This window comes from Strix aluco, chromosome 13, assembly GCF_031877795.1.
Source record: "Strix aluco isolate bStrAlu1 chromosome 13, bStrAlu1.hap1, whole genome shotgun sequence".
In the NCBI taxonomy this organism is placed as follows: Eukaryota; Metazoa; Chordata; class Aves; order Strigiformes; family Strigidae; genus Strix; species Strix aluco.
The window spans coordinates 16,152,067-16,178,146 of record NC_133943.1 but is presented as its reverse complement, the minus strand read 5'-3'; the positions used below and the strand labels follow the sequence as shown (position 1 = coordinate 16,178,146).

The 26,080-nt window shown below is 36.2% G+C and overlaps 1 protein-coding gene across 7 annotated transcripts in view; it reads right to left on the bottom strand.

Moving 5' to 3' along the window:
- The window catches only part of TENM2 (teneurin transmembrane protein 2), a 700,085-nt gene that overhangs the window by 489,732 nt on the left and 184,273 nt on the right, over positions 1-26,080 (bottom strand). For all 7 annotated transcript variants that reach the window (XM_074838105.1, XM_074838106.1, XM_074838107.1 and 4 more), the window contains exon 4: positions 4,007-4,282. In XM_074838105.1, coding sequence (XP_074694206.1) covers positions 4,007-4,282 — 276 coding nt within the window. The remainder of the gene's footprint in view (positions 1-4,006; positions 4,283-26,080) is intronic.

The window sequence follows — 26,080 nt, the reverse complement described above, 5'->3', positions numbered from 1 at the left end:
GATATTATAATATCAGAGTAGAAATCTCATTATAAACATTTTATGTTATGTTCCATTCTACCAGTGATATTATCCATTATATACAATAAGGTACTAATACAAAAAGTGTCAAGGTAACAACCTGCTAGCAGAAAAATCAGTCACCAACACCATTCCAGTTGTTTTCTCTTTTACAACTGGAGAATTAACATGATCTAGATTCACATCAGACTGAAAGCCCTCCTTGTGGATTCCCTTTGGGTCTTTTAGTTCATTTCAGCAGCCTGAAATATTACTGAGATCTGCTCTGAGTCTACATCCTACTTTTCTGTTCTTCCTCATTCTACCTAGGATTATGTTTTCTCTTCTGTACTACGGGTTTGTTCAGCTTTTCACTCTCATCTGCCTAATGTCAGTTGAATTTAATCGCCTCCCTAACAGTCTGTAACTGGTCATTCAATAACGGTGAAGCCAGGAAAAGAGAAGATAGCAGATCTGTTGCAAAAGCATTCTGTACATCAATCCTCCTTAATTATGACCATTCTGTTTTCATGGATTTTTTAAATTGAAAGTTACTTATTTACAATGGGGTTTGTATTTTGGAGAAGAACATAATTTTCAACTCAACTTAAAAATAAAAGAACTGCTCTCCTTCAAAAAAAAAAAAAAAACCAAACAGTCCTGGAAGAGTACTTGTTTGAAGGTCACTACCTAAACATAATCAGCACATAAGCTTTACTCTGGAAATAGAATACTGTAGGCTTAGGAAAGGACACATGAAAACTGATGACAAACGCTACTTTTCAAAAGTTTTCCATGATGTTTTGGAATAAACAGCTACAGCATTTAGTAAAAAAAAAGAAAAAATAAGCATTCAGGAACACTGGTATATCCCCTATACTCTGTACCTGTGGGTCCCCGCAAATAATTCTCTCTACAAAGCTGGCACGTGACATCAGAGGTGAGATATATTTCTAATCAACTTTTTACATTTGTACATATCACAAAATGATTCATTTACTTAAATCTCAAAACTCAATATATCATCTTGAATAACAATTTTGTGACAGATTTGCTGTTATATATTCACATTGCCACGTCTAAAGAAGAGATGGTCAGATCGAGACAGTAGGAAAAGCTGCGAGATATGATAAGAATTTAGAGCTTAATCAGACTTGTGAAAATAAAAGTGTCGTTTTTCAAAATGGATCATCAATAAGGTGTTTTGTTAGGAAGAATTTTAGTATACCAAGTAAAACAGTTAATTTAAATGAGTTTCTATTATTTCAATTTATCTATAAGCATTTCAAACCCGGTAACATTTCAAGGTTCACAGAATTCTAATTTATGATAAAATTAAATCATACTAAATTTAGAAGTGCAGAAAATGGTCATAAGCTTTGTGAATGAATTTGAATGAGAACAAAATCATATTGTTAGAGCAATTTTTAGAAATTAAGCCTCCTCTGCGCTACTTAGATGTACTAGAAGTGCCAAAATAGATTTAATATTATAAGAAAAGTGAGAGGTATGGTTTGGTTTTTTTGGTGTTCTTTTTCTCTTTTTTAAGTACAATGATGTAAATTGTGATAGCATCTCAATATTAAAAAAACCCACCTTTTGGAGTTGAACTACTATTTTGTAACACAACAGTTGAACTGTATCGGGGAAAAATCTTCAGAGGTACTTTAAATAAATTCAGTAGTCTGCGCATCATGAGTTCCCTCTAATATTGCTAGGCATAAATGGATAAAATCTCATACCAAGAAATGTCTTGTTTTATGCTAGTATCCTGCAAATCCAAAACTATATCAGAGAGCGAATTTCACTTGAAGTATAGATTCTTGTTACTTCCTCTTCAAGACGAATACCTAGCAGGTTATTGATCTGCTTCTGAAGGACATAGTGTTTATTATGTAGGAAACCACTGCTGGGCACAAGCATGAGAAATTAATGATGGTTTTGTAAGTGTCCACACTGTGGTGCTGAACCAGTGGGGCAACTGTCAATCTATATGATAATGCATCCCAAAACTTCATAAAATCAGTGATGTGAAGAAGCATCGATTTTTTAGCTAACCAGGATTTGTGAGAGAGTAAGACTAAAAAGTTTACTGAAGTTAACACCTCTGTGTATATAACAGTTGCTTCATACTTGTGTGATTCTTTTTTAAACAGCCAAACACACAGAAATCCTTATCACAAAAACCTTATCACAAAAATCCAAGTAAAAGTGAATTCCACGTACTGGTTTGTTTCTTGCCTGCTGTTTGATCATGTCCTTCTTCCTCTTATTAACATCATTGTTAGAAAAATTACTTATTCAAAATGGATTCACTGCTCTGTATTTCAAATTACTTAATAATTCACTTATTATAAGGAGGAAAATGCAACCAGACTCAATTCTTTTATCAATGTCTCTGATAGTATGTATGGAAGTAGGTCCTGAGATTAAATTTTTTCAGACAAACGGTGTGGCCCAGTGCTTCCACTGAAATGGAGACAACCACCCTCAGAAAAGTGAATTCATGCTACAGAAATTTATCCAAATCATTCCATAATGTCAGAATTTCATTAATCAGGTTTCTTATTTGAAATTATGCACAGTAGCCTTATCAAAACTATACTAAAGTCAGTGGAAGTTGTCATATTTTCTGTGAATGGTATTATTAAAAAAAAAAAAAAAAGGCTTCTTTTAAAAATAAAAAATTTTAAAAGGATTCTTTTAAAAATACTGTCTTCCTTGTACACACCATTATTAGTAAATATACATTTCCTTTTTGGTTTTGACAAAGAAATGTATCCTGCTATACCCATGCAGAGGAGATATTACTTGAAGACTCAATTTAAATCAACAAAATAAGAATGCTGTTACAAACAAAATCAATTGTACTTTTCTGAACTTTTTCTACCAATATAAAAACTGTAATTCAGTTTTGCCTTGTTTGCTTTGACAAGTGTTTCTAGTGCCTGGCACACCAGCTTTGTTGAAACTGAGACAACTATCAGTAAGTATGGGGTGGAGTCTAAAATCAACATCTAGAAAAATCCTCTTCTGAGAGGCACCCAACACGTAACAAATATTTTGTCACAAGTAATATGCAGAGCAGGGAGCTGGTTTCATCAGCTGGTATCAGTTGCCTGAGGGTATAATGTTAAGGGAGATTCCTCTTTACCTTCTCAGAGTGACAGGTATCAAAACCTTTAATTCATATTTTAACTAAGCTGCGTTTGCACCTTCATCATCCTAAAGGATGGAGGACCAGTTCCTGCAAAACCATTTTTACTATCTTTCCTCTTTAGTTTAATTTAAAAATATGTGAGCACAGAAAATTCCCCAGGTAAATATTTTAGCTGATATGTGTGAAGAACGTGAGTCTGGGTTATATGCATTTGAAAGGACAGCTGGCTTAATGCAGTTTACTTTTGAGAATGAACCAACGTCTAGGTGTTTTGTCACAAATGATTGTTGCACTGTCTAAAGTCTGATTTCTATGAACTTCATAAACTATACCAAACAGAAGTGCTTTGCCTCAGTCTGATGCGTAGGTTTGCTTTCTGAAACCCCCCAATACTTACCAATAAGCAAACACCACATTAATTTTATTTTTTTACAAATTCCAAAATATGAAAAAATACGCAAAATTAAATCTGATGGTTACAAATTAGCACCATTCAAGCTGTGTATAAAAATCATGTATGAGAAACTATTTCTCTTAAGAAATTAATTTCTGCTTCTCATCATTGAGTTTAACTTAATGTACTCTGAGCACAAACTTTTGTGAAAGATTATTGTGTGGAAAGTAAATTGTAAGACAAAACACAATATGTATCATATTATATGATATACATGTAAAAGAGTTTCCTGATATTGATGCAAACACCCCCCCCCAACATTAAAAAGCAGCTTTAGTCAAACTGAGAAAGAAAAGTGAAAAATTAACCTTTAAAAGAATACTCATGTATTTTAAAGTATGACCACGTTCTCATACACATGCATTAAGAATATGTGGAAGAAAAAGGCCTACCATTTTCCTCATCTGACTTATTTTCATTGTCGGAGTCGGTAAGTGTGAGAGCTGAGTTTTCACGACTTGACAGACCGGAACTTCGCCTGGATTTGATCCCTCGTCCCCACAGCCTGATGGCATGCTCCGGAGACATTCCTCCCTCTGTGTCTGAGTCAGCATCAGAGCCAGTGCTCAAGGAATAGCCTTGATGGAGTATTCCTATGTCTGAGCAGTAGCCGCTTCGATGGGGAGAGGGCTCACAAATTCCTAGTTCTGCAAGGGTGAAGTTTGTTCCTAGAAAGGCAATTGAAAAAAAAAAAAAAAATTAAAATCTAGGGGATTTATTTCAAGTTTGAAAATGACAGACCTTTTTAATTTCTCTTAACTGTGCTACATGCCAAACCTTTGCAATGAATTACATACAGAGATCTCCGGTGCACAGATCTATATCAAGACTGAACTAAAACATATGGAATACAGTTAAAATGGATGAAATGCACAAAACAATGGTAGAAAAGGTCTCTAAATTTTAGGCTACTATTTTAGCCCCAGATAATTAATCACTTAGGTATGTGATTGACATAAAGCTCATGACAAGTGCTAATGACATGACCTGCTTTATTATGTATCTAACCTTGTATTTGTAGGACCAGAGCATGAGCTTTAAAGTTGAGCATCTGATTACTCGAAAAGAAGAATTTTTTCTTATGACACTAATTGTCTCATACACGAGTTTTCCACAGAGAGAGAATTTTTAATTCTAATTTTCCTATTTTATAGAAAATAAACACTTATTTGGGAAAACAGTTTACAGATCAGGATCCCTTGAAAGACTGCAAACCTATCAGCGATGTAACACGAAATTTTGTCACCAGTTTTGCGCTTTTACATTTGGTGAGATCAGTAGTTTAACATCTGCTGTCAAAATCAAGATAGACCTCATAATCACTGTAATTGTTTTCTACCTTTTTCACCATATTCAAGAAGAAAATGTGCATCAATACCAAAATCAGAAGGTCATTGGGCTTAAAGGCAAAACTTTCAGGAACAATGTCAAAACATGTGACCTTTAGCAGTTAATAACAACTCAGTGGACAAAGTCTCATACATTTTTAAAGCACATGGAGTCCCCCAGGGTTCCCAGAAAGTGTAGACTTGCTGGCCAATTTCTGCTTATGCATTTGTTTCCTACAATAATGAACAGGATGGTAAAAAAATATAGGGAAATATTCACTGGTCTCTAAGGCTTTCAAAGGTTTTAAAAAGCAAAGTGATTTTAGCTTCATTACGTTGGGCTAAAAGTGAAGAACAAAGACAGACTGAAGTTGCTGGCAGTATAACTGCCAATTATTTAATTAATTTCTTAATTAACAGGGAAACTAGATCTGTGGTCTATGTTTCTAAAACAGTAGTTTTATTTTGTCCAAAAGCAGTTTATATTTTCTCCTCTTCCTCTATATATTTATCAGAATAAAGCTATGCAGTGGAAGTTCATACGTGAAATAAAAACCACACTTAAGTGTCGTCTAGTGATAAACTTGTTAACTGGATATTATTTTTTTTTAAGTATTACAACTTCTTTCACAGATTAGCCAGGAAAGATCATACAGTACTATATCTAGTTCATCTATCTGTATCAGCCCTCTTCAGTCTCACACTTGGCTGTTAAAGTATTTTTTGGATATGGGATGTATGCCCACATCTACAGAAAGTAAGGGCCCTACTTAACTTCTACTCCTAGAGCTCATCAGTTAAAGGAAGGTGATGGATTTCTTCTGGAAGACTGAGCTACATCTTCACCCAGCAACAGCTAGACAGCAACACTGAGCATGACAAGAGGAAGGAGACATACTCTCTTTCACCCCTAGGTTAACCAGTAAACAAGCCAGCAGCAAGAGAGTGGCCAACAACATTGGGTAAAGAAGTATCGCCAACTGGATGCTTCTAAAGAAATGAAGCATTTACTGGCAATGTTTAAAAAGAATATAAAAAGGCTGACATTAAAAAAGTCAGCTCTTTTTCATCAACACTAAATTAACCCTAACTCTCCTAGTTAGGAGTACATTTTAACCTGCTGTCTCATATTTATTCTAGTAATCAGAAATTTTGCGGTTCAGTCAAAAGCAATGAACTGAACAGTCCTAAAAATGAGCTTCTCAAGTGCACTTCAGTCTAGAGATTTTTTTGCCTTTTTTTAAAAAATAAGAGTTCTAACATGACAGATGAAACAAAGCCACTTTTAAAGAACATATAAATTTTAATCATGTGCAATTGCAGTGGAAGATGTTTAACAAAACCAACTCGATTGATAATTTTGTTTTAGCCATATGAGCAAACTAACCTTAGACATTTAAAAAAAGGGTCAAAATCAACCCAAAATATAAAATATATATATAAAAAATGAGTGAACTGAAGCCTACTAGCCCCACACATTCTGACCTACACAGGTAGAGTTCATATTGACATTAGATATATGTTAAAATTACCAAACTCATCATGAAAGTGAAGTTTTTCAAGTCTTGTTTGCTGGTGGCATGAATGTCTACAAATACACACCAATTATGAATATATTAGCTTAATTAAGCTGTTTTACATACACGGTAAAACATTTAAATGATATTCTGTGGATTTTAACAGCCATTACAAGCCCAGATGATTTCACTTTGATTAGCATCCTGTATTGATGTCAAAATCTGACTATAACATCTGATGCAAAAAGCAATCTTCAGAGAAATTCTTACTTTATTTGCCGAGGAAAATGTTAGACACTGAAAGTAGAAGGAAAATACAGTATTCACAGAAACCATTCATCCATTTGAGTTTTATTATCTGGGAACTTGGCATCTTCCAGAAACATGGATTTGAAAAATGACCAAATTTAAAAAATTTGAGAAGTGTATCAGATCAATTCAAGAACACAAATGGAATCAGTCTCTGAGCCTCTGGGAAAGGATTTTCTATGCTGCTTCTCAGAAACATTCTTGTAGTCTTACAACAGAAAATCTCAAGCATCCTGATGACAAACATGAAATATTCTAGAAATTTCCCCCTCTAGCAAAAACATGTTCTTCTCTGGTAGACTCTAAATTAGTTTTATTTATCAATTTTCAGTGTTTGCTTCTGCAAAATATTATTTGAGAGTGTTCTGTAAGACAGCATGCAACAGCACAATAACTTGTCCTTGGATGCCCATGGATAACCGCATAAGAACATATTTTGGAGACATTTTTCACATCTGTACGCATACATAGATTTTATATATACATTCATATATAAAAGCATTCCTATATATATTTTATATCTAAATATATAAATATATAAATATGTATCTTCCTGATATCTTCATAGCCCTTAATTTAAGGTAAAATCTGAAGAAAAGGAGATAGAAACACTATAGTTATGTTCTCTAGATCTTTTCTTGATCTGGAGCATATTCTCCTACATGCCTCATTTCCCTGAAATGAACCTGTCCACATCTCTTGAATAATATATGAACTGCTTTCACTAATATAATATTATCCTATTTGCTCAGCCATTATTGGGCATTAAGGTATTAATGGTATTAGTAGACCACCCTTGTAAATTCAGATAGAGGATAAATACAGTTCTGGATGCACAGAAATAATTTATCCAGTAATTCATAGCAAAAAGAACCCTATGATTACTTTGCAAATAAAGTATAGTCTCACAAATAATGAAAAAATATCTAACTCATTTCACATCCACTCACACTGGCAGAATATGCCATATGGGATCCTGATGACAGAAAGGTCACCAAGAACAATGCAGCCTTCCTCGCCCACACTGCCAGTAGGAACTACAGCACCTATGAGCTGGAGTGAGAAAACATAGACACAGCCTGGCCCGGGGTTAAGATTTAGTGTCTCCTTCAAGAAGTATCTTCCTTACAGCTCTTTACACGATTAGGAGATCAAGCAAATCAAGACCTCCTAGAAGAAAAGCAAAGGAAGGAGGGCAGCAGTACCTGTTGCTTGCCATAGCCTGGGAATTCAAATTTAACTGCTGCGTATTCACAGAGAGAAATCTGGTCCATGAGCTAAAACACACTACAAGCACTAATGTCAAGGCAGGTGGATGGCTTCTTACAGTGTTATACAGCATACTCTATCTCTGGGGCTTGCATGGAGTTGAGAGTAACTGCATTTTACTGAAACTTCACTTCCAAAATAGGACTGAAACATGCAGGCAGAATTCATTCTTACACATTCAAAACTTAAGGGTGTTTTCTTTCAGATTCCTGTAGCATCTACTAAATTGCTGGTGACACTAAGTGAAAAGAGATAAATAACATCAGATCCTTATTGCTGAAAAAGAAAGAAACCTCTTTCTCTTGAAGAACACCCCCCCTCCCCCCCCCCCCAAAAGAAAAGCCACAAGGTTTTTTGCTTTTTCATATACAACAGAGCTTGCCAGCCTCCATTCCCAGCCCCTTCACCCCACCTGCAGAAATCACTAGCCATTTTCATTAAAGAAAAGCAGTTAATATCAGCTGTTCCCTTAAGGTGTATGTAATCTCTCATACAAAAATAGACCAGTAGTATACTAGTTTAGAAGTGTAATATAATGTTATGTACTTGATCATCATTGCCCATAATCTACATGCTGTGAATAGTTTCTCAAGAGTATAAACCAAGATGTTTTTCCTTTTAATTAGTATATTACTTCTATTACCTTTTGAGCACATTTCCTTTTACAGAAATTTACCAAAGGTATTTAGTATATAAATACTTACTACAAGTGTCTTTAATTCAGTGATGCACAATTCTTCTCATTATCCCAGCTAAGACTAGAAAGCATTACCATATAAGCAAAGGTTATTTACACCTAACCTCTAGGCAGAGGTCTCATTTGGGTAATTACAAATTGCATGAATTGCCCTTCTGAAGATTAATCTGATCCAGCTGTGATTGCTACAAGATGCCTCAGAGGAAGATATCTGAAACCAGTAATGCACAGATATGATAAATTTGCGTTCAACACTAGATCAGCAGTTCAAAACTGAGCTAAGTCTAAAATCAAAAGGACAAATATCAGTTACACTCTATGCTACTATAATCAATTACAAGAAGTAAGGATAACAAGAATACACTTATTTAAGACTTTCCATCCTTTCTCAAATTTTTGTTATGTTCATAGCTATAATGATTTTTGCTGGCATGACTACTGCAGTTTAGCTCCAACCTGTGGTATATGAAGAGGTCGTTCAGTTTAACAAACTCGGATGAACACTTAATTTTTCTCAATTCTTTATGTGTTCATTTATTATAATGACAGGGAGATCAGATGATTACACTCTCCTTTTTTATTCACTTACCGTATATTTTTAACAGTTGTCCTTTAAACTCATCTTCCTTATGCGATAAAAAACCTGCCGTCTTTTTAATCCTTCTTTGTATTTCACCTGTTTCAATACTATCCTTTTCCTTTTCCCATGGTCAAAGATCCTGTTCTACAAAATGTTTTACTTAATTTTGTTTCTAATTCTACACTATCAGATACTCCAAACTGAGAATCCAAACCTAAGCTGAGGGATATACCACTGTCTTCTGCATTTTTGAAGCTTTTCTACTATTTTATTTACGATTTTTGGAAAAAAGAAAAAGCAAGCCCTTTCTTTTATAAACACCAGCACCCCACCCCTCCACCCCGATACATCATTATAAAATATACTGCATCCTTCTGGTGGTTTAAATATACAAAAACCATAAGTATCTTTTCTGTGCAACATACAGGAATTTCAACCACATAATCACAATGAATAGCCTATGTGGCAAATTCAATATTAGCATGAAAAATGTCTGGAAAATTCTCTCTCTTAATATCATTGATATTACAATGACTGCACTATTCCATTTCTGAAGAAAGCACAAATTCACAAAGAAAAACACAAGGAAAAGATAAGCTCTTCTTTCACTGTGGTCCCTCCAAGCAGAAGAAACATCCCATGGTTTGGGAGGCCAGGTAAGAAAGAGGAGATACTAGCCACTCTAGCCATGAGACTCATCAACCCGCAGCGGGTTTATGGGCTAGCTTTTCCTCCCCATGTAATATTCACAAATGCTATTACATAAACTGAACTGTTCACCTGAACTCTCCTAACAGCCTTTCCTCTCTAGTCATTTTTTTCCCTTATAATAGTCTTTTGGTAGCATGAGAAAGTGGCAGTGTAAGCTCCTGTGAAACAAACTCTCCATTGGTCAAACGGATTCCTTAGGAATTAGAAAGTAACAATAAGGAACAAGCTATACCTTGTTCTAGGTTTTAAAATCTATAGCTGGGGACTAACAATAGCAGGGTCTCCTACATGTTTCCGTTACCGCCTAGATTTGCAGATGACATTTTCATTTAAGATTATTAAATTCCAGGTATTGCTAGTCAGGAAAGCTAAACATTTTCTAACTAAGTGAACATGAACTTTAACCACTTAATAATGCTAAATCGTACTTTCATAGACCACATTTGTGACAAAGGCATCAGGAAATGCTTTATAGATGTTACTGAGAAGTATGAGAATACCACAGAGGTCTTGATGCCCACTGCCGACGTGCTGTCACCCAGCCCACACATGCGTACCTATGTACACACCCCACTCCAGTAATACTTACCACAATTTAGAATGTACATGTACATTGTGAAATTTTATTACAAATACTAACACAGTAGTATGCAGACAACAATTTTTAAAATTCAACAGAAAGACAATGGTTTTCTTAAAAGTGAGACTTTGGCAGCCTCAGTCCCTCCCGCAGCAAACTTGAGTAGAAGCAGCAAACAGAAATCCATATGCACATTACAACACGTGGCTTGAATTTGAAATATATTTTCCAGCTTCTCTCATCAATGACAGCAAAATCCTTTAATTGTCTTTTTTATAATCCTCTTTCTGCCTTGCTTCTTCCTAACTTGGAGATCCCCAAGCCTAATACCAGGATACAGATGTTTCTCTTTTTGACAATAAGGCTGTTGACAGTATTAATACAGTAGGTTCATATCCACTTAAAAAAATTATGAGGTTTATAAAACCAGGCATCTAATGAAATTTCACTCTAGCTCACAATATTATATAATCTTCAGTTACGTTATCATATCCTTTTTTTTTTTCAGTAAAATTTCCTCCTTCAGTGAAGTGACCGTGGAGCTACTCTATTTTTTTTTTTAACTTTCCTCATTCAATCTTTATATACCAAACACAGAATACTGTATTTTTAATTACTTCATGCACATTTTCTGTGGTTGTGCTGAATGTAGTCTCTGAGAATATCTCAAACACTACTTTGTTTATCTTCACCTCCTTGTGAGGTGAGTTTTTATCATCCCTATTTTATAGCTTTTAAACTGGGGAAAGAGAGAATAGAACAGCCTCTTTCCCAGAGCACACACTAATTTTGGCAGAACAAGTACCATCTAAAAATTATATGTCTGGCATCACCTTATGGTGATGAACTTCCTTTTAATGATATGCTGGTTTAGGGCAAAGTATGCATTTACCGTTTTCTCCTCAAATGCCGATGTTGATTAAGGACAAAATCAGATTTGGGAGGACAAGAGGATGGAGCTAGGTGGCAAGCATGATTATTATTTATTATCTACCCAACACAGGCCAGGTTAAAATGTAATTCTTCAGGTTAACATGTTACTTTCTTAGGCACTCTTTCATTCATTGGAAGCTTTCCAACTTTTCCAAGCTCTGAGGAATGGTAAAAGGAGAACAGCTTCATTTATTACAAAGGGATGTGTTATTCCTACAGATCTGTCCATTCTGAAACCTGAGGGAGCCAGGAAAAGAATTATGTAATTCTGTAGGCAATTGTTCTGCTCTCCTCTGCTGCTTCACCCTTCTGCATTCTACCTAGGCACACTTCTCCTCCTCCTCACTGATTAAGTGCCAGCAGAAAGCACATTCAGGGCTGAGGCTCCCCTATGACTCCCCGTGCCGGTGCTCGGCAGCAGTGCAGGAAGAACAGCTATGGGAAGGTCCTGCTCAGACCTGACCACGCAGGCTGGCAGCGGCTCCTTGGCACACACGCAAGCTTTCCTCAGTTCTGCAGTCAAACTCCAGTAACTATCATATTTCAGCAGAGATGCACAGACAGATAGCAGGAAAGATCTTCCGAACTTGGAATCTCTGATTCAAAAGATGGAGATACTTTAGTTTAATCAACACAATGGTCACTGCAGGCAAAATAACATATTTTCTCTAGCATCATTCTCAGAACCAGTCAGATACTCCCTGTCCTGTCTCCAAACAAATCAACCCAAAGTATTCACGGCAAATTTCAACCTAAATTGTTTGATCTATTGAAGTTTTGAGGTGTTGTTGTAAGGAGTGTATGCAAACTCAAGTACACGTGACACATTAACATGCAAATAAGATCTTTCTTTCTCAAAGCAACTTTAGGCCTCTCCTTGTATCTACCAATCTGTAATGAAATGTATCATCTATCATTTAAAAGGCAATGACTGTTTTGTGATCAAAATAAAATTGAAAATCCACAGGGTTTTGTGTGCTAACCATGCACAATGCATACCTGTATTTGCATAAGTATGTCCCATGTCAGTGATGGCTTCCTGGGCAACCTCCAGCAGAAGGGAAAAAAATCTGCTCTTTTTATGGCTACTTGGTGTCTAGAGAGACAATGAGTATGACCAGTAATCTAAAACAACTCTAAAGCGATTTTCTGCACTTTTTGTTAAAGTGACAAGAAAGCATGAGAAATGTTTTATATTTAAAACTACAACAATACACTTTTTTTCTAAGTGAACAACACTGGAAATGCTTCTGCAGATGTGATAGTGGACATTTTAGCCTTTTGAAATTAGTTGTGCCACATTACTCATGCCAAAATACATTCACAAAAGTACAAAGTTAACAACTGGCTGTTGTGCAGCATTGGGAACTAGCAGAAACTAACTTCCACATATTGAAAAAAAAGACTGAAAGCAACCCACAAAAATCTGTGACTGGCGGAAAAATAGCACAAATTCTGTTCTTTTCATCGGTAAAGTGTAGACAACAACATTGTGCTAACACAAATGTCCGAATGATCTAACGTACCTCTGCAATGACAAATAGTGCGTTTTTGGGATAAAATCTGTACCAATTCACAGCTATGTACCGCAATACACTCCAGCAAGAATGTGGTTATCCATGACTAAAATTCAGTTCCTATTTGTCTTTTACAAGCAGCAGAGAAAGAACAGAACATGAAGCTTTGTGGCAAGTAATGTGTTCTTGCTGTAAACTTCCCGGCTCCAGTCCATATACCAAGTAACAGTGGGCTTGGGGGGTTTTGAGTTGAGGCTTTTTTTTGGGGTGGAATCTTATGAAAAGGAGTTAGAGTGCATATTTTCTATTCCCAGTCCAAAATTACTCAAACTAGAGAATAATTTTGCTATATGTCTGTTCCTTGTTAAAGATCATGAATTTCTAAATAAAATTCGTAACAGAAGCACCAAAAAGATTAAGAATATACTGCATTTGTGTACATAAAGTGATAGCTACCATAAAAGAACACAGAAAAAATGATTTTCAAGTTGCCTTTTCATGTGAAACAACCTGCTCAACACCTGATAATATCTCCTGTCACACTAGCATAGTATTTTCCTCTGAAGGAATAACAACTACAGCTCCATTGAAAACACAGACTTCAAAGAGGAGTCAGTTTTAAAGATAGTATATAAGGAGAGAATGAAGTACAATGCCAATAGAGAAGAGCTAGCATTTAGTATCTGCACTGACTATCCATGTTTGCAATGCACAGAGTCATTTGGCACAAAGCAGTACAATAATTAGACCATGACACCCACAGAACCTAAAATCTCAGTTTCCACCACTAAAAAATGGTATGAGTCATTTGCATTCTAGTCTAGCTCATGAAGATATTGGTCTTCTGCTGTAAAAGCATTTTAGTTATGTCAGAAAAAGACAGTGAGTTCTCCCTGGTCTCCAGAAAAAAAAAAAAAAACAAACCCAACCCTCAGTTGACCATAAATATATAGATATGAGTACTTTTGGATAATATCACTCTACAGCTACTAATCTTCATTGATACATGAATCCGAGTTCAATTATTAAGAAAGTTTTCTATGAAAATCTGTAGGAAACTACCAGGGGATAAATTAGCTGGTGATAATTTGCTGAATCCATGAAAAGCCTTTTCTTATTTTTATACTGTTAAATCAAGATTTAAAAAGCAGTGAAAAATAAACCACTGTTCGTGACTTGATAAATAAACTGTGCTCTCAAGAAACGGTAGAAGTCACAGGTAATAAGCTTCCATACTTTCATAACTGTTTAATTGGGAACTCTCGAAAAACCTGAATCAGCTGTCAACACAGACGAAACCTTAATTGTTTTCTTTTATACTTTGCTTCACAAGTTAGGAACATGGATACTCTATATTTTATGAAGGTCCCCAGGCACATATAAAGATTCCTCAGCACTAGCAGCTGTCAGCTGTTTAGTCACAAGGTGCTTCTTCACTGTAAACATCATGTCACCTAGAAATAATGGTAATGTAAATTGTACCCTGTACAGTAGAATAAAAGAAGTTTAAACCATTATTTGACTCAGAACTTCTGTGTTTACATTCTGAATGATGTTGCTCATAACAAGCTTTAGAAATGCCAGAGATGCCAGCCTTTAACTCTGCATTTCTAATTCTGCAAGGAGGACAATCAGTAGACCAACATGAGTGACTCTGAGGACTGATAAAGGAATTAATATCAAATAGAAAGAAGAGCTTCTGAAAAATTCAAACAATTTAAATGGAGCACCATGCAAATTAAAAAAGCATATTGAACAAATCCATATAAACCTTATGCCAAACTTAAAGAATATTGAAATTAAAATCATTTGAGCAATATAATTTGAAGAAAAAGATATATATATTATAAACAGATATCAAGGAAACCATATGAAACTCTTTGAGACAGTGTACCTAAAGAAACAGACACAACCACATTTTCTTTTATTCATCATTTGTGTTCATTTTATGCAGAGATCAGGAAACGTCTTTATTTATTTGATTGAATTATAAATTGCTTTCAGCTTTTCATTTTTAATCCTAGTAAAATAATTAGTTATTTTCACAGCCAGTCAGTTGTGGTATGATAAATGGAACAGTTGGCACCAGTTCAGATTACTATTGGTCCTGAACTTTGCTACAGATGAAATATACACCCTTAATACAGGATTTCTTTTATCTACCAATGACTATAATTTGCAGACTGCATATACAATCGTGAACACAGAAACTGAGCGCATCCTGGCCTTTCTGGCATGTACAATAGTTGCAATGCCACAGGCAGCAGCGCAGCAGGTCCATCAGCTGCACTGCTGGAACTGACCGGTCTTTACCAGGCTTCTGCAGAACTATGGAAGGAAGAAATATGTCCTCCTTCCATGCACCTCTTTTCCTACCCTACAGTGGCATTTTCCACACACACAACACATGCTGCTATGCTGATTTTCTGTTTGCTGGTCACTGCATACACAAGTGCAACATCTTCATTTAAGCCTGCTGCACTTGAGCCGCTGTGCCGGCAGGCGCATGCTGTCCCAACGTTCTCCTCCCACCTCAGAAGCACAGCTCTGCTTGGTTAATGCAATCTGTTTCTCTATTTTATCCATATTTCTGTCTGTTCCAATAATTTAGAATTTCAGGTTTTTTTAATTTTAATTTAGATTATTTCTCCCTTTTTCTTCAATGAACAGAAGTGAAGATTTGTGGTATGTACCAATAAATAGCTTATAGATGATGTTTATCCTAACTTTCTGTTGTTTGAAACATGTCTTTCTTTTTATAAAACTCCATTTTAACAAGAGGGCCAGTTGTTGCCCTTCTGTTGTCCTTTCCCTTCCATTGTTGTCTAAGATTTGAAGGACTGCTGGCACTGACTTTAATTTGGTTAATAACAGAAAGGAGATGTAAATGTGCCAAGCAATAAATTAAGGTCCAACCACCACTTCAGCACTGAGTTTAACAGGTAGCAGTGTGTGATCCTCTAAAGAGGCAATATCGAGATACCTCAACTAAAACTATGATTTTGTTAAATCTTCTTTTAAGTGTGGGAAAATGTTGACCCTGATTTTTAAAATTGGATTTTAAAAAACTGATTTTCTCCGTTGACTAAGTCAACTATTCTACACAAGAACCAGTTTTAATAAAAACATTTTACTGCCTAGCCCTTCTCTGTTGCTTAGCTCTGCATTAAAAATCTTCAGTCTATAAGCAAAATCTTAGCAAGGCGTTATTGTTAGGAGATAACACAGTAAATACTACAAAGAGAGCCAGACCAAAACTTGGTTCATTTGAAAGAGTTACTGTGCAGGCTGTGTTATCTGACTATTTTTAACACACACATCATCTCACTTTGTAAGTGCCTTTACTTGCTTCATAAGTGCCTTGCAGATCAGGTGAAATGATAAATTCACATCTCACTGATAAAGGTCAAGTATGCCTAGGTATCATATGATGCCATTAATTTTTTTTTTTAATTAATTATTATTATTATTTACTTTGCAGACTCCAATGATAGAATTCTTTGGATTTAACAAGAGGGAGATTAGACTGGATTATTCATTAATCCTTACACTCGTTCACACTTTTTAACCTACCAGCCATCTGCAAAGAAGCATTTTAGACTAGTTCATGTTATTTCCTTTTGGGCTATATGGGAGTCACAGGCAGTCTTCAACCTAAAATCAGGTTTGTTTTGAAAGGGAGTATGGAGTAGGTAAGGACAGCAGCAAAGACTAGGGATGGAAAAAATCTCCTTTCCTCTGCTTACAGAATACCTTGGATGAGAGAGCTTGCCTATTCTGCTCCCAGTCTCTTTCTCCATTATGCGAATACTGACTGAAATACTGTGGCTGTGTGGTACTGTTGTACATCTTGCCTGTGGCCTTTCAGTCACTGCCTTATCCGAAGAAATTGTTTTCTTAATTACCGGTGTGACAGAGCACATGAGCTAAACTGGCTGGTAGCTTCAGATGGCTTAAGCTACCATGACAGGCTCCGGATACTTCACAATTTATCCATCCACTTTCAGACTGATGAACCTCTGATTCAGCTAAGCATATTAAAACTTGCCAGCACATCTATTCCATTTTCAGATCTGTGGTTCTCAAAGCATTGGTTGCTCTATTTTCTTCTTTGTCATCTCTTTAATGACTTCAGAACAGGGAACAGGCATACATGTTGGAAAACTACCCTTGATTTAAGTTCTCCTACAACTTACTTTTGTCATGGAAACTGAGCACAGCATATGTTTTATTGCTTTTTTTCTTTTTTTTTATATACTTTTTTTTTTTTTTTTTTTAAACTGGGAATTTGGCAAACAATGTGAACAAGGAGAAAGCCAGATCACCCTTCAACAGGAAAGCCAAAAGAAAGAACCCTCAACCCAAACTAGTGAACAATCCAAAGGTTTCCAAGGATTTCTGGTCTGGAAAGTCAAAAGAGAAATCTATAGCTAGATAATCAGAAATGCACGGTACTGATCAACTGTGGTCCTCTAAGTCATTTTAGGGATAACTTTAAGAAGTCCAAAATGGGGGACCCACAAATCAAGACATTCAGAGTCAACTGTGTTCTCTGTAGAGGGGAAAGATACATTTTTTTTAAAGCAGAAATGATCTGCACAGAATCATAAAGTGGTATGAAAGATGGCTTGGTACAAATCAAGCACTGAAGTAATCATATTCCAGTTGATTCTTTTTAAAATTACTAATATCTAAGAATATGTTTCAAAATGAGCTCTAAAGTGAATTTGCTTTTAAAATTAAATGCAGGATAGCATGCACGGACACCACATACCACACATCTTCAGGAACTATTCACCCAAGTAAATATTGTGCACTGACCACATAAATGTCAGAATTTTCCAATGTGGTTTTGTAGGCTGGAGCTGGAGTGCTCTTGTTAGCACTGCACTCTGTATATCTCCATCTCTTACGACTGGCTTGACCAGTCATATCTAGCCAGAATTAGTAAAGCCTGACTTCAGAGGGCTGGTAGCAGAACGTATGTGAACAGAGAACTGAAACAATGATCATCAGGCATATGCTCTCTTCTAGCTAACCCACTGGAGCAATATTAAAATGAGAAAACACTCTCTTTTTTTTTTTCCACTTTACCTAAAATTTTGGCATTTTATCTTTGACCTATTTAACAATACTTGCCTCTTCAGAGTTCCACTGCAAGCACAGCACACAGCAAATGGGTAATACTGACAAAGATTTGTTTCCATTGGAGGCTAATGCCACTGCTATTCTTTTATCAGCTTTTAACACTTCAGTTATCAGCAAATTGCCCTTTTTGGGGGGCGAGGAAGAACCCTACAGAAGTCTGCTTTTATGAATGCCTCAGGCCTTCAAAATTAACAGTGAGAATCTTGTGGTCACTGTATACTCCTGTCTTAAGAGCAGATGTGTCACTGTATAGTTTTGGTATTAAGTACTGTCAAGATTCCTTTCAAGCAAAGAACTATTTATCTACTTAACACAGAACATAACCAACTTTTGTAAGTTTCATATATTACATTTATTTCAAAATGCTTGGCATTATTAATCCTTTTTATATTGTTAATATAAAGATTCTGCTTCAAAACCTCAAAACCCCAGAAAGTTTATTTTTTTCTTTTTTGCATTGCATGCACTGATGAACTAGCCTGCTCAGCAAGCATTTAACAGATTAGACACTTGAACATGGTTTCAGGCAATGCTCTCTCATGTTTCTGCGTATTGCCTGATAAACACTTCAAAGTAAACCGCTCATAAATATGAAATGAAAAGCCAAGAAGTCGTTATGCACAGCTTTGAGATACAAATCTCTTTATTCCCCTCTGAAGTGGAGTTTGATTGACATAATGAGTCATAGATCCTGTCCAGGGACACACTGCCTTATCCCCTTTTCCTCAGGAGACAGGGAGTCTTTAAAGAAATCCACTTCAGAACTTTATGATAGACAGCTACAGAAAAGTTGAACACTACACAAATTTATTATTTTGTATTAATACCTACTTTAACAACTGTGACATATGCCAAAGATTGATTTCAAAGCCACAAACAGGTCCCAGCATCTAAACCTCTTAAAGGGAGGCCAAAGCCAAGGTGTATATTTTATCTAGTTATCACTGACACGGCAACGCAGGCCTTGGATCTGCAAACAAAGGAAGACTCTTAGAGCCAGAGAGGGCCCCTGCTGAGGTGGGTACTGTGCCCTGCTGCTGCAGGGACCTGCATGTCCCCAGGGCCCCTTTGTGAGCCCACCCATGCAGGAACAACTATTACTAATTTCCTTCATGAGGAAACAGGTGAGCCCTTTTGGCTTGGGCTAGTCCACTACCAAGCCTCACACGTTCCCCCTGATGTTTGCACAAGCAGCTCCTGATTGCAAAACTGCATCTCATGCCTTTGTGGCACAGACCCCTCTACTGCCTCGCTCTACCTGGGGTGAGAGGAGCGGGAGGGGAGAGGATAGAGGGGGTAGCCAGGGGATGCTATCACCCCAAGGAAGTCCACCTTGCTACAACCCTCATGAGAAGGCGTATTTCTCAGGGACAGACCCACTAGAGTCCTTTCCTATACCTCACAGGTCTGTGCTGTGAAGGAGATTAAGCCTTTCATGTGAGAAGGAGCGGTTAAAATCATGTAGCCTGAAAAACCTCTGAAATGCTAATTTAGATATTGCTGTTAATAAATGATACCCATATAAAAATGACAAAAACTATGGCATGTGTAATTGTTGGCCATTGCTATTCCACAAAAAGTTGAGCTTTAAGCCACCACAGTAAAACTGCTAATCAGTAGCGTCATAAACAAAATTATGGTGTAATAAATTGCTACCCTACAATGTTATGTTCACAACCTGCATTTGTAGTATTTGTGGAGGCTTTTAGAATGAATCCAGCAAATATCTGCCTAAATTGAGATGCCACTTCTGGCTCTTTATTTGCTAGCCATACTGCATGCATTAAATTATACATCGCTACTGGCTTTTGTTAGTCTCTACTCCCTATGAAATAACCATACAAGATCCATCACTCACAACTTTGCTTTCTTTTGTTAATGGTAGTGCTATTATTAACATTAGACATGAGCCATTCACATAATTTATACAATAATAAATACATCATTAAGATTTAAAAAGCAACAGTAAAGAATTATCTTAATTTGTGGCGTTCAAAATGCACTCAAAAATGGTTTTATTTTGCCAATAAAAATGAAAAGGCCAGTATCTATAAAAAAGCATACAGTGAAACAATGAAATTGTGAGAAGACTAAATATTAAAAGAACTGAATTCATTACATGTAAATAATGAAACATTCAAGCCTAGTTTTGCAGCAAAAGGCTGAAAGGGAGATTTCGAAGCTTAAGATGATGAAAAACCCACAATGTGGTATCACCATCCATCTACAAAGAACACTGCTGCCTCTTCTGAGTCCTCAATGACTGAGACTACTAAGACATTATTTTTCCCTCTGAAACATTTATTATTAGGAATTTTTACTGTTGTTACTTATTGTTTGCAAATTGCAAACACATTTTGACCCTGCCCTATATATTGTGAGCACTCTTCTTTCTCTGCTGTATATGATCATTCACATCTTAAAAGTCAATAGTCTGCACTGGCTTTTCTAATCACCAGCAAGCAATATATATTGACATCAAAATACAAATAAATAGATTGCAACAAATACTGAGAAAAATGGGGAAGCACAGAAAAAGCCAAAAACTAAATAAAGCTTATGACTATAAACAGGCATTCTCCGATTTTGCAGTTTTTGATTATGGACTGCCCTTTCTGTGTAAATTAAAAATCTTTGGCCCAAATTGCAATTGTTTGTAACTATTTCGAATATTTGCGAGGAGTCATTATCATACGTACAACTATGGACTTATGAGCACACATCTTGGCACATACCTAAAAAAATGTCACGCACAAGTATTAATTTTAACACATGTATTATTCTAGTGTACTGTTGATAGGTTGCTACACTGAAAGGCAAACGAGGGATCTGAAATATTCTGAATTACTGAAAGTCTTCACAAGATCTTCTGCAGCACTCACAATTCCTATGCAATTTAATTAATATTAGACGCATGAGTAAAATTAGATGCTTCAAAAAAGTACTAGACCCTAAAATAAACATCCTGTGTTAGAAACAAACTGTGTTTCTATAAACTAATGTTATTTTAAGAGATTACAAGATGTGAAATATTTTGATAGGGCTTTAAGCAGCATTAGGTATTCTGATGAGGTCCAAAAAGCAGAGCTGTCAGTCATACCCTTGGCGCTGTCAGTCACTTCAGCACACTGAAACCAAGTTGTCTCCAGGATAAGTGCTCCTCGGAGATCTGCAGTTGTTGCTTGACCTACCGCTGAAAAGCAAGTGCTTTGCTCACTAGATCTATTAGCCCTTTGACTTCATTCATTCACTAGCTAATATAAATACACTGCTAAAGTGAGTGATTAATTCAATTTCTTTAGACTGCTAAATTCTTGAAGCCTCTAGTAGGACTGTCCACAGAGGCTCCAAAAACATTAATATAATTAGCTATTAATTATGAAATTGCTGTTAGAAATCTGGCAAGACCCACTAAGTTTTTAAATTTTTCTTTTAATCTTCTCTCCAAGAATACCCTTTCCTTACCGCACCATAGCTTCATTTAACATAGACACTAAACCAACTATCATCTCTATCTATTTTTGTGTAGTGATCTTTGTGCTGGAAGCCTGTTCAACAAATCATCATCTTTCCATTTCTTGTCTGTGCTTTCCCGATTTGACATCCACACAACAACTTAAACAATAACTTACTGTTGCTCTTAAAGGAACAAGACTTCCATAAAAAACTGCAGGAGTTAGACAATTTGAGAGAGGAACAAATCCCAGAACACTAACGCATGTACTGTTGGATGCAAGCCTTTCCCTCCATTACTGGAGAGAACCAACAAATATTTAAAATTACCTAAGATATCAATGTGTAACAAGGAGTCTGGAAAGCAAACGGACATAAAAATCTGTGAATCCGACCTGACAGTCCACTGCTTTGACAGGAAAAATGCCATATTTTTTATTCTGTATTTAAGATATAATATACCTTGGCATCTTCTGATCCAAGTATTACACTGTGATGAAAATATTAGACAACACAAGGGTCCAACCTAGAAGAGGAAGTTCCCTTCCAATCCAGTTGACAATTTTTTTCATTTGTAAGCAGATACAGAATATATATAGTCAGCCTTGATTATGTCTTTTAAGTTTTGTAAATGAGGCTTATATTAATCAAACAAGTTCCACGTAGCTGGACATAATGGGGTAAACAAATCCACAACGTATTTGGGAAGCATCTATAGGGACTTCCTTCCCTGCTTAAATCTCAATTCTGTGGAGAGAAAAGAAGGAATACTTTTACATCTGTCAATTCCAGTTTTCCATACTGGAACAATTATAACCATAAGAGAGAGGCCGTATCTGCTAGTTCATCTGAATTGCCTTAAGCTTCTCCAGTTTTCAAAAACCAAACCAAAACAAAACACATACACAAGAATGCTACAAAACCCCACAGAAGTCTGCAAGATGTGCAAAGAGGAGCGCTTCACTTTGAAAGCTGCTGGTAATGCAAACATTCATTTTCAGTACACACAGAACAGTTGCAGCTTAGTCCAGAGAAAAGAGCAAGAGTATTTTCAACTCATGCATATGCTTATATTTATAAAAAATTCTTTCCATTTATGCCTTTAGCTGAAAATTATTAAATTAGCTAAAAATTTCTGATAAATAGTCAAACATTCAACAATGTTGTAACTCAGAGCTTATGTGAAAGCTGGCAACCAATTGGAAGAACATGTTTTTGAAGTCAAACTAAAAAAAGTAAACTCTACATAACTATATGCACTTTGGCTGCCATTTTCAACAGTGACATATATATATTCTAGTACCCTCAACTGAAAAAACAACTACTTTTCAACAAAAAAAGCTTACTTGGATGACCTGCATTGCACAGTTGTCTGTGCGAAGGCCAACAACAACTGGAGCTCAACCCAACTTGAAGGATACCTTCAGAAAGACTGCATCTCAGTGGTGGAAAGCAATGATGCTTCCTACACAGTATGCACTGCACTATGCATTTAGTCCTCTGAGAGCTTTCAGGATGAAAAGACTACAGTTATTACTACCATCATTATTATTAATGAAAAATACACATGTAAAATTAGGTTTCGAACACAATGTTTTATAGCCCCTATTTGTCTCTGTGGACATACACCATAATGGCTTTAACAGACCTTTAACACTCACTGACTAATTAATCTTTACACTCAGGACCCAGCACCGAGTTTTATTCAGTAAGGAGCAGAAAATAGCATCTGTGGATTGGGCTTGCAAGGTCCACTGCATGAATAAATTGACAGGCTACAGGAAGAGTCAGTATTAAACAGCTCCTCTCCTCCCCTCAGTACTCCTGTAACAGCCTTCACCAGCCACTGAAGCTTCCCTTCGCAAACTTCTTAGATACAATTTATTTTTATTTCCTAAAGTGACTCTTTTCAACCTTACAGAGGCTCAGTCTTCCAAATACATTGTCACTGATAGGAAAAATATTACAGGGACTACATATCACTAAAATATAACTGCATTTCCAACACAACCAAAGTATGCACCAGCAAATTCAGCTTTCCTATGGAGAGCACAAACGAACCATACAAATTAATAGACCCCAGAAATTTGTCACAAAAACCTTTAGGCTTCCATTTCAAACTCAAACATGTTCTAAATATGAAAAAGCACAGGGAAAATATTCTGCAAAAAGAAAGCACAAAAAGAAAATACACCGTGCAATTTCTTAATAGAATGAATTCAATCTTTACTCCTCTAAAAAGAATTTTAAAGATATTGTAAAAGAACAAGCATATAGGGGTAAATGTCCTTCACCTCATTTGCATGATACAGTTGTAGTCTATATAGCTTACCCGGAGTCTTGCCTTACTTTAGCTATAAAGCCAGGCAACGAGAACACCTTCAGTTACAAAAAATAGAGTGTTATGTGTTTACTAGTCAAGCTTCAGCGGTAGAGATTTCATCAAGATGAAATTATTACGGATTCTAATTGTTTTTTCTAATATAACTATAGGTAAACCCTGGTAACACGATGAAATGCAAGAGCATGGTATCTGCTTTATTCCATTAAGCTAACTTCAAGAATAGCTTACTCCGTTTCTTTTATAAGTAAAATTATATTAGGAAACAAGCCTTGTGAACTGCAGCACAGTAAGCAGTAATGACAACAGTACAGCACTCGAGAGTCAAAAATAACCTCCCTAGACTGCCACTTTATCAAGGAAGATCACAAATTAGTTACGGTATATTTCTTACAACAAAGCATTTATTTCTCCGTATGCCTATAGAGATAATATTTGTCAGATTAGCTCTTTTTCCTTTGGAGCTGTTAACCACTTGTTTAGTGAGTTTACTTTTCTCAGCAAAGAGCCAGTAGGACTGAAATCTGCACTTACTAACAGTAGGACGGATCCAAGTAGACATGTCTACTCCTACACCTCAGTCTACTCTCCTTACTCCTCTTGTTTTTCCTCATCTGTTGAAGTACATTTTCAGTTTCCCTCCATAAATGCCACAAAATCCTCCCTATCAATGAGCCATACTCTACTCTCAAGCCACCTCTAACTGATTTCTCAGCCTGAAAAAGGAAAAGGGAGGTGAATCAACTAGGAAACAAAATCCTCATCTGCCATTGCTTGATCAGATACAGCTTATGGTTTTACCTTCCCAAACATTTTCCCATTATAAAAAAATGAAGGCTAGTAATGCTCTATGCATCAGTATATATAAAAAAGACTTCAAAATTTAATAGGGGTTTATAGGGACACAGCTTTGTGAATTACACTCATACAAAAAAAAAATCTAAAGTAATTTCTATTTGATTTGAATCCCATTTATGTACGACAATATCTGCTATGTTAAGAGATCCTGACAGGAACAGTCCAGCTGAAATTGCAAGCACGTGGAGCCAACAGCTGGCTCTCTTCCCACTTACCTGCAATCCTCTCAAGTGGGGGAGGCACGTTACCAAGCACTGTGTAAACCTTCATTCCTGCTTTAGAATTAAAATAAACCCTGGCATAAAAAATAAGGAATCCATTAGATCCGTTTTTATTCAGATTAACCATTTACTCAAAGGTCACATTTAGGCTAAGTTTCTAACTGGCAACACATTACACATACGTTTCAAAATCAACGTGGGGTATAAATAGTTGTTTTGTGAACAGCTATATCATGTTAATCATTAGGACTGAAATACTCCAATTAATCATTAGGACTGAAATACAGTTCCAGCATAAGAAAGACTAGAAAAAGCAGCTGCATAATTCCATTCTATTGTCCAGTTTGTCAAGAAAACACAAATAATGATCCACAACATACCACTTACATATAACATGAAGGGCACGTCTCAAGACAGCCTCAAGACAGAGTCTCGAGACAGGAGGAGAGCTCAGTATTACATCAGAAACTCAACTTCTGTACCTACTACCACAGCCTCATCCTTACTGTGATACAGTTTCACAGCTAGGAAAGAATAGGCTAATGGCTGCTGTATGTCAAAAACTGTATTATACACAAGTCAAAACTAATGTAGGACTGGATCTAGATGGTATCACATGTACCTTGATTCCTTCTGCTTCATGTACATGAATTGAAATGAGACAGTGACCCTTGGAGCTAGATTTGTTAATGGCACCTCCAAACTGGAATAATAACAAGTCTTTTTTTCAGACTTGAAGAGAAACTAATGGAAAATTACAATGTAAAGGGCATGACAGAGGACTCTGGTTTAGGTTTCTTGGTTTTGCTACATCTGTTCTGAACAGAAGAAAAATCATCATCAAATGTCTCATAAAATAGGTCAGAACATATATTCTTCATAGAAAAGTCCCATTAAAGTGCTTATTTATACAGAACTGTTAGTTTTACTCAGAACATATCTCATTATTATTTGGAAGCTCCTGAACAAAATATTCACACCCCCCCCTCATTCTGTGCTACCAG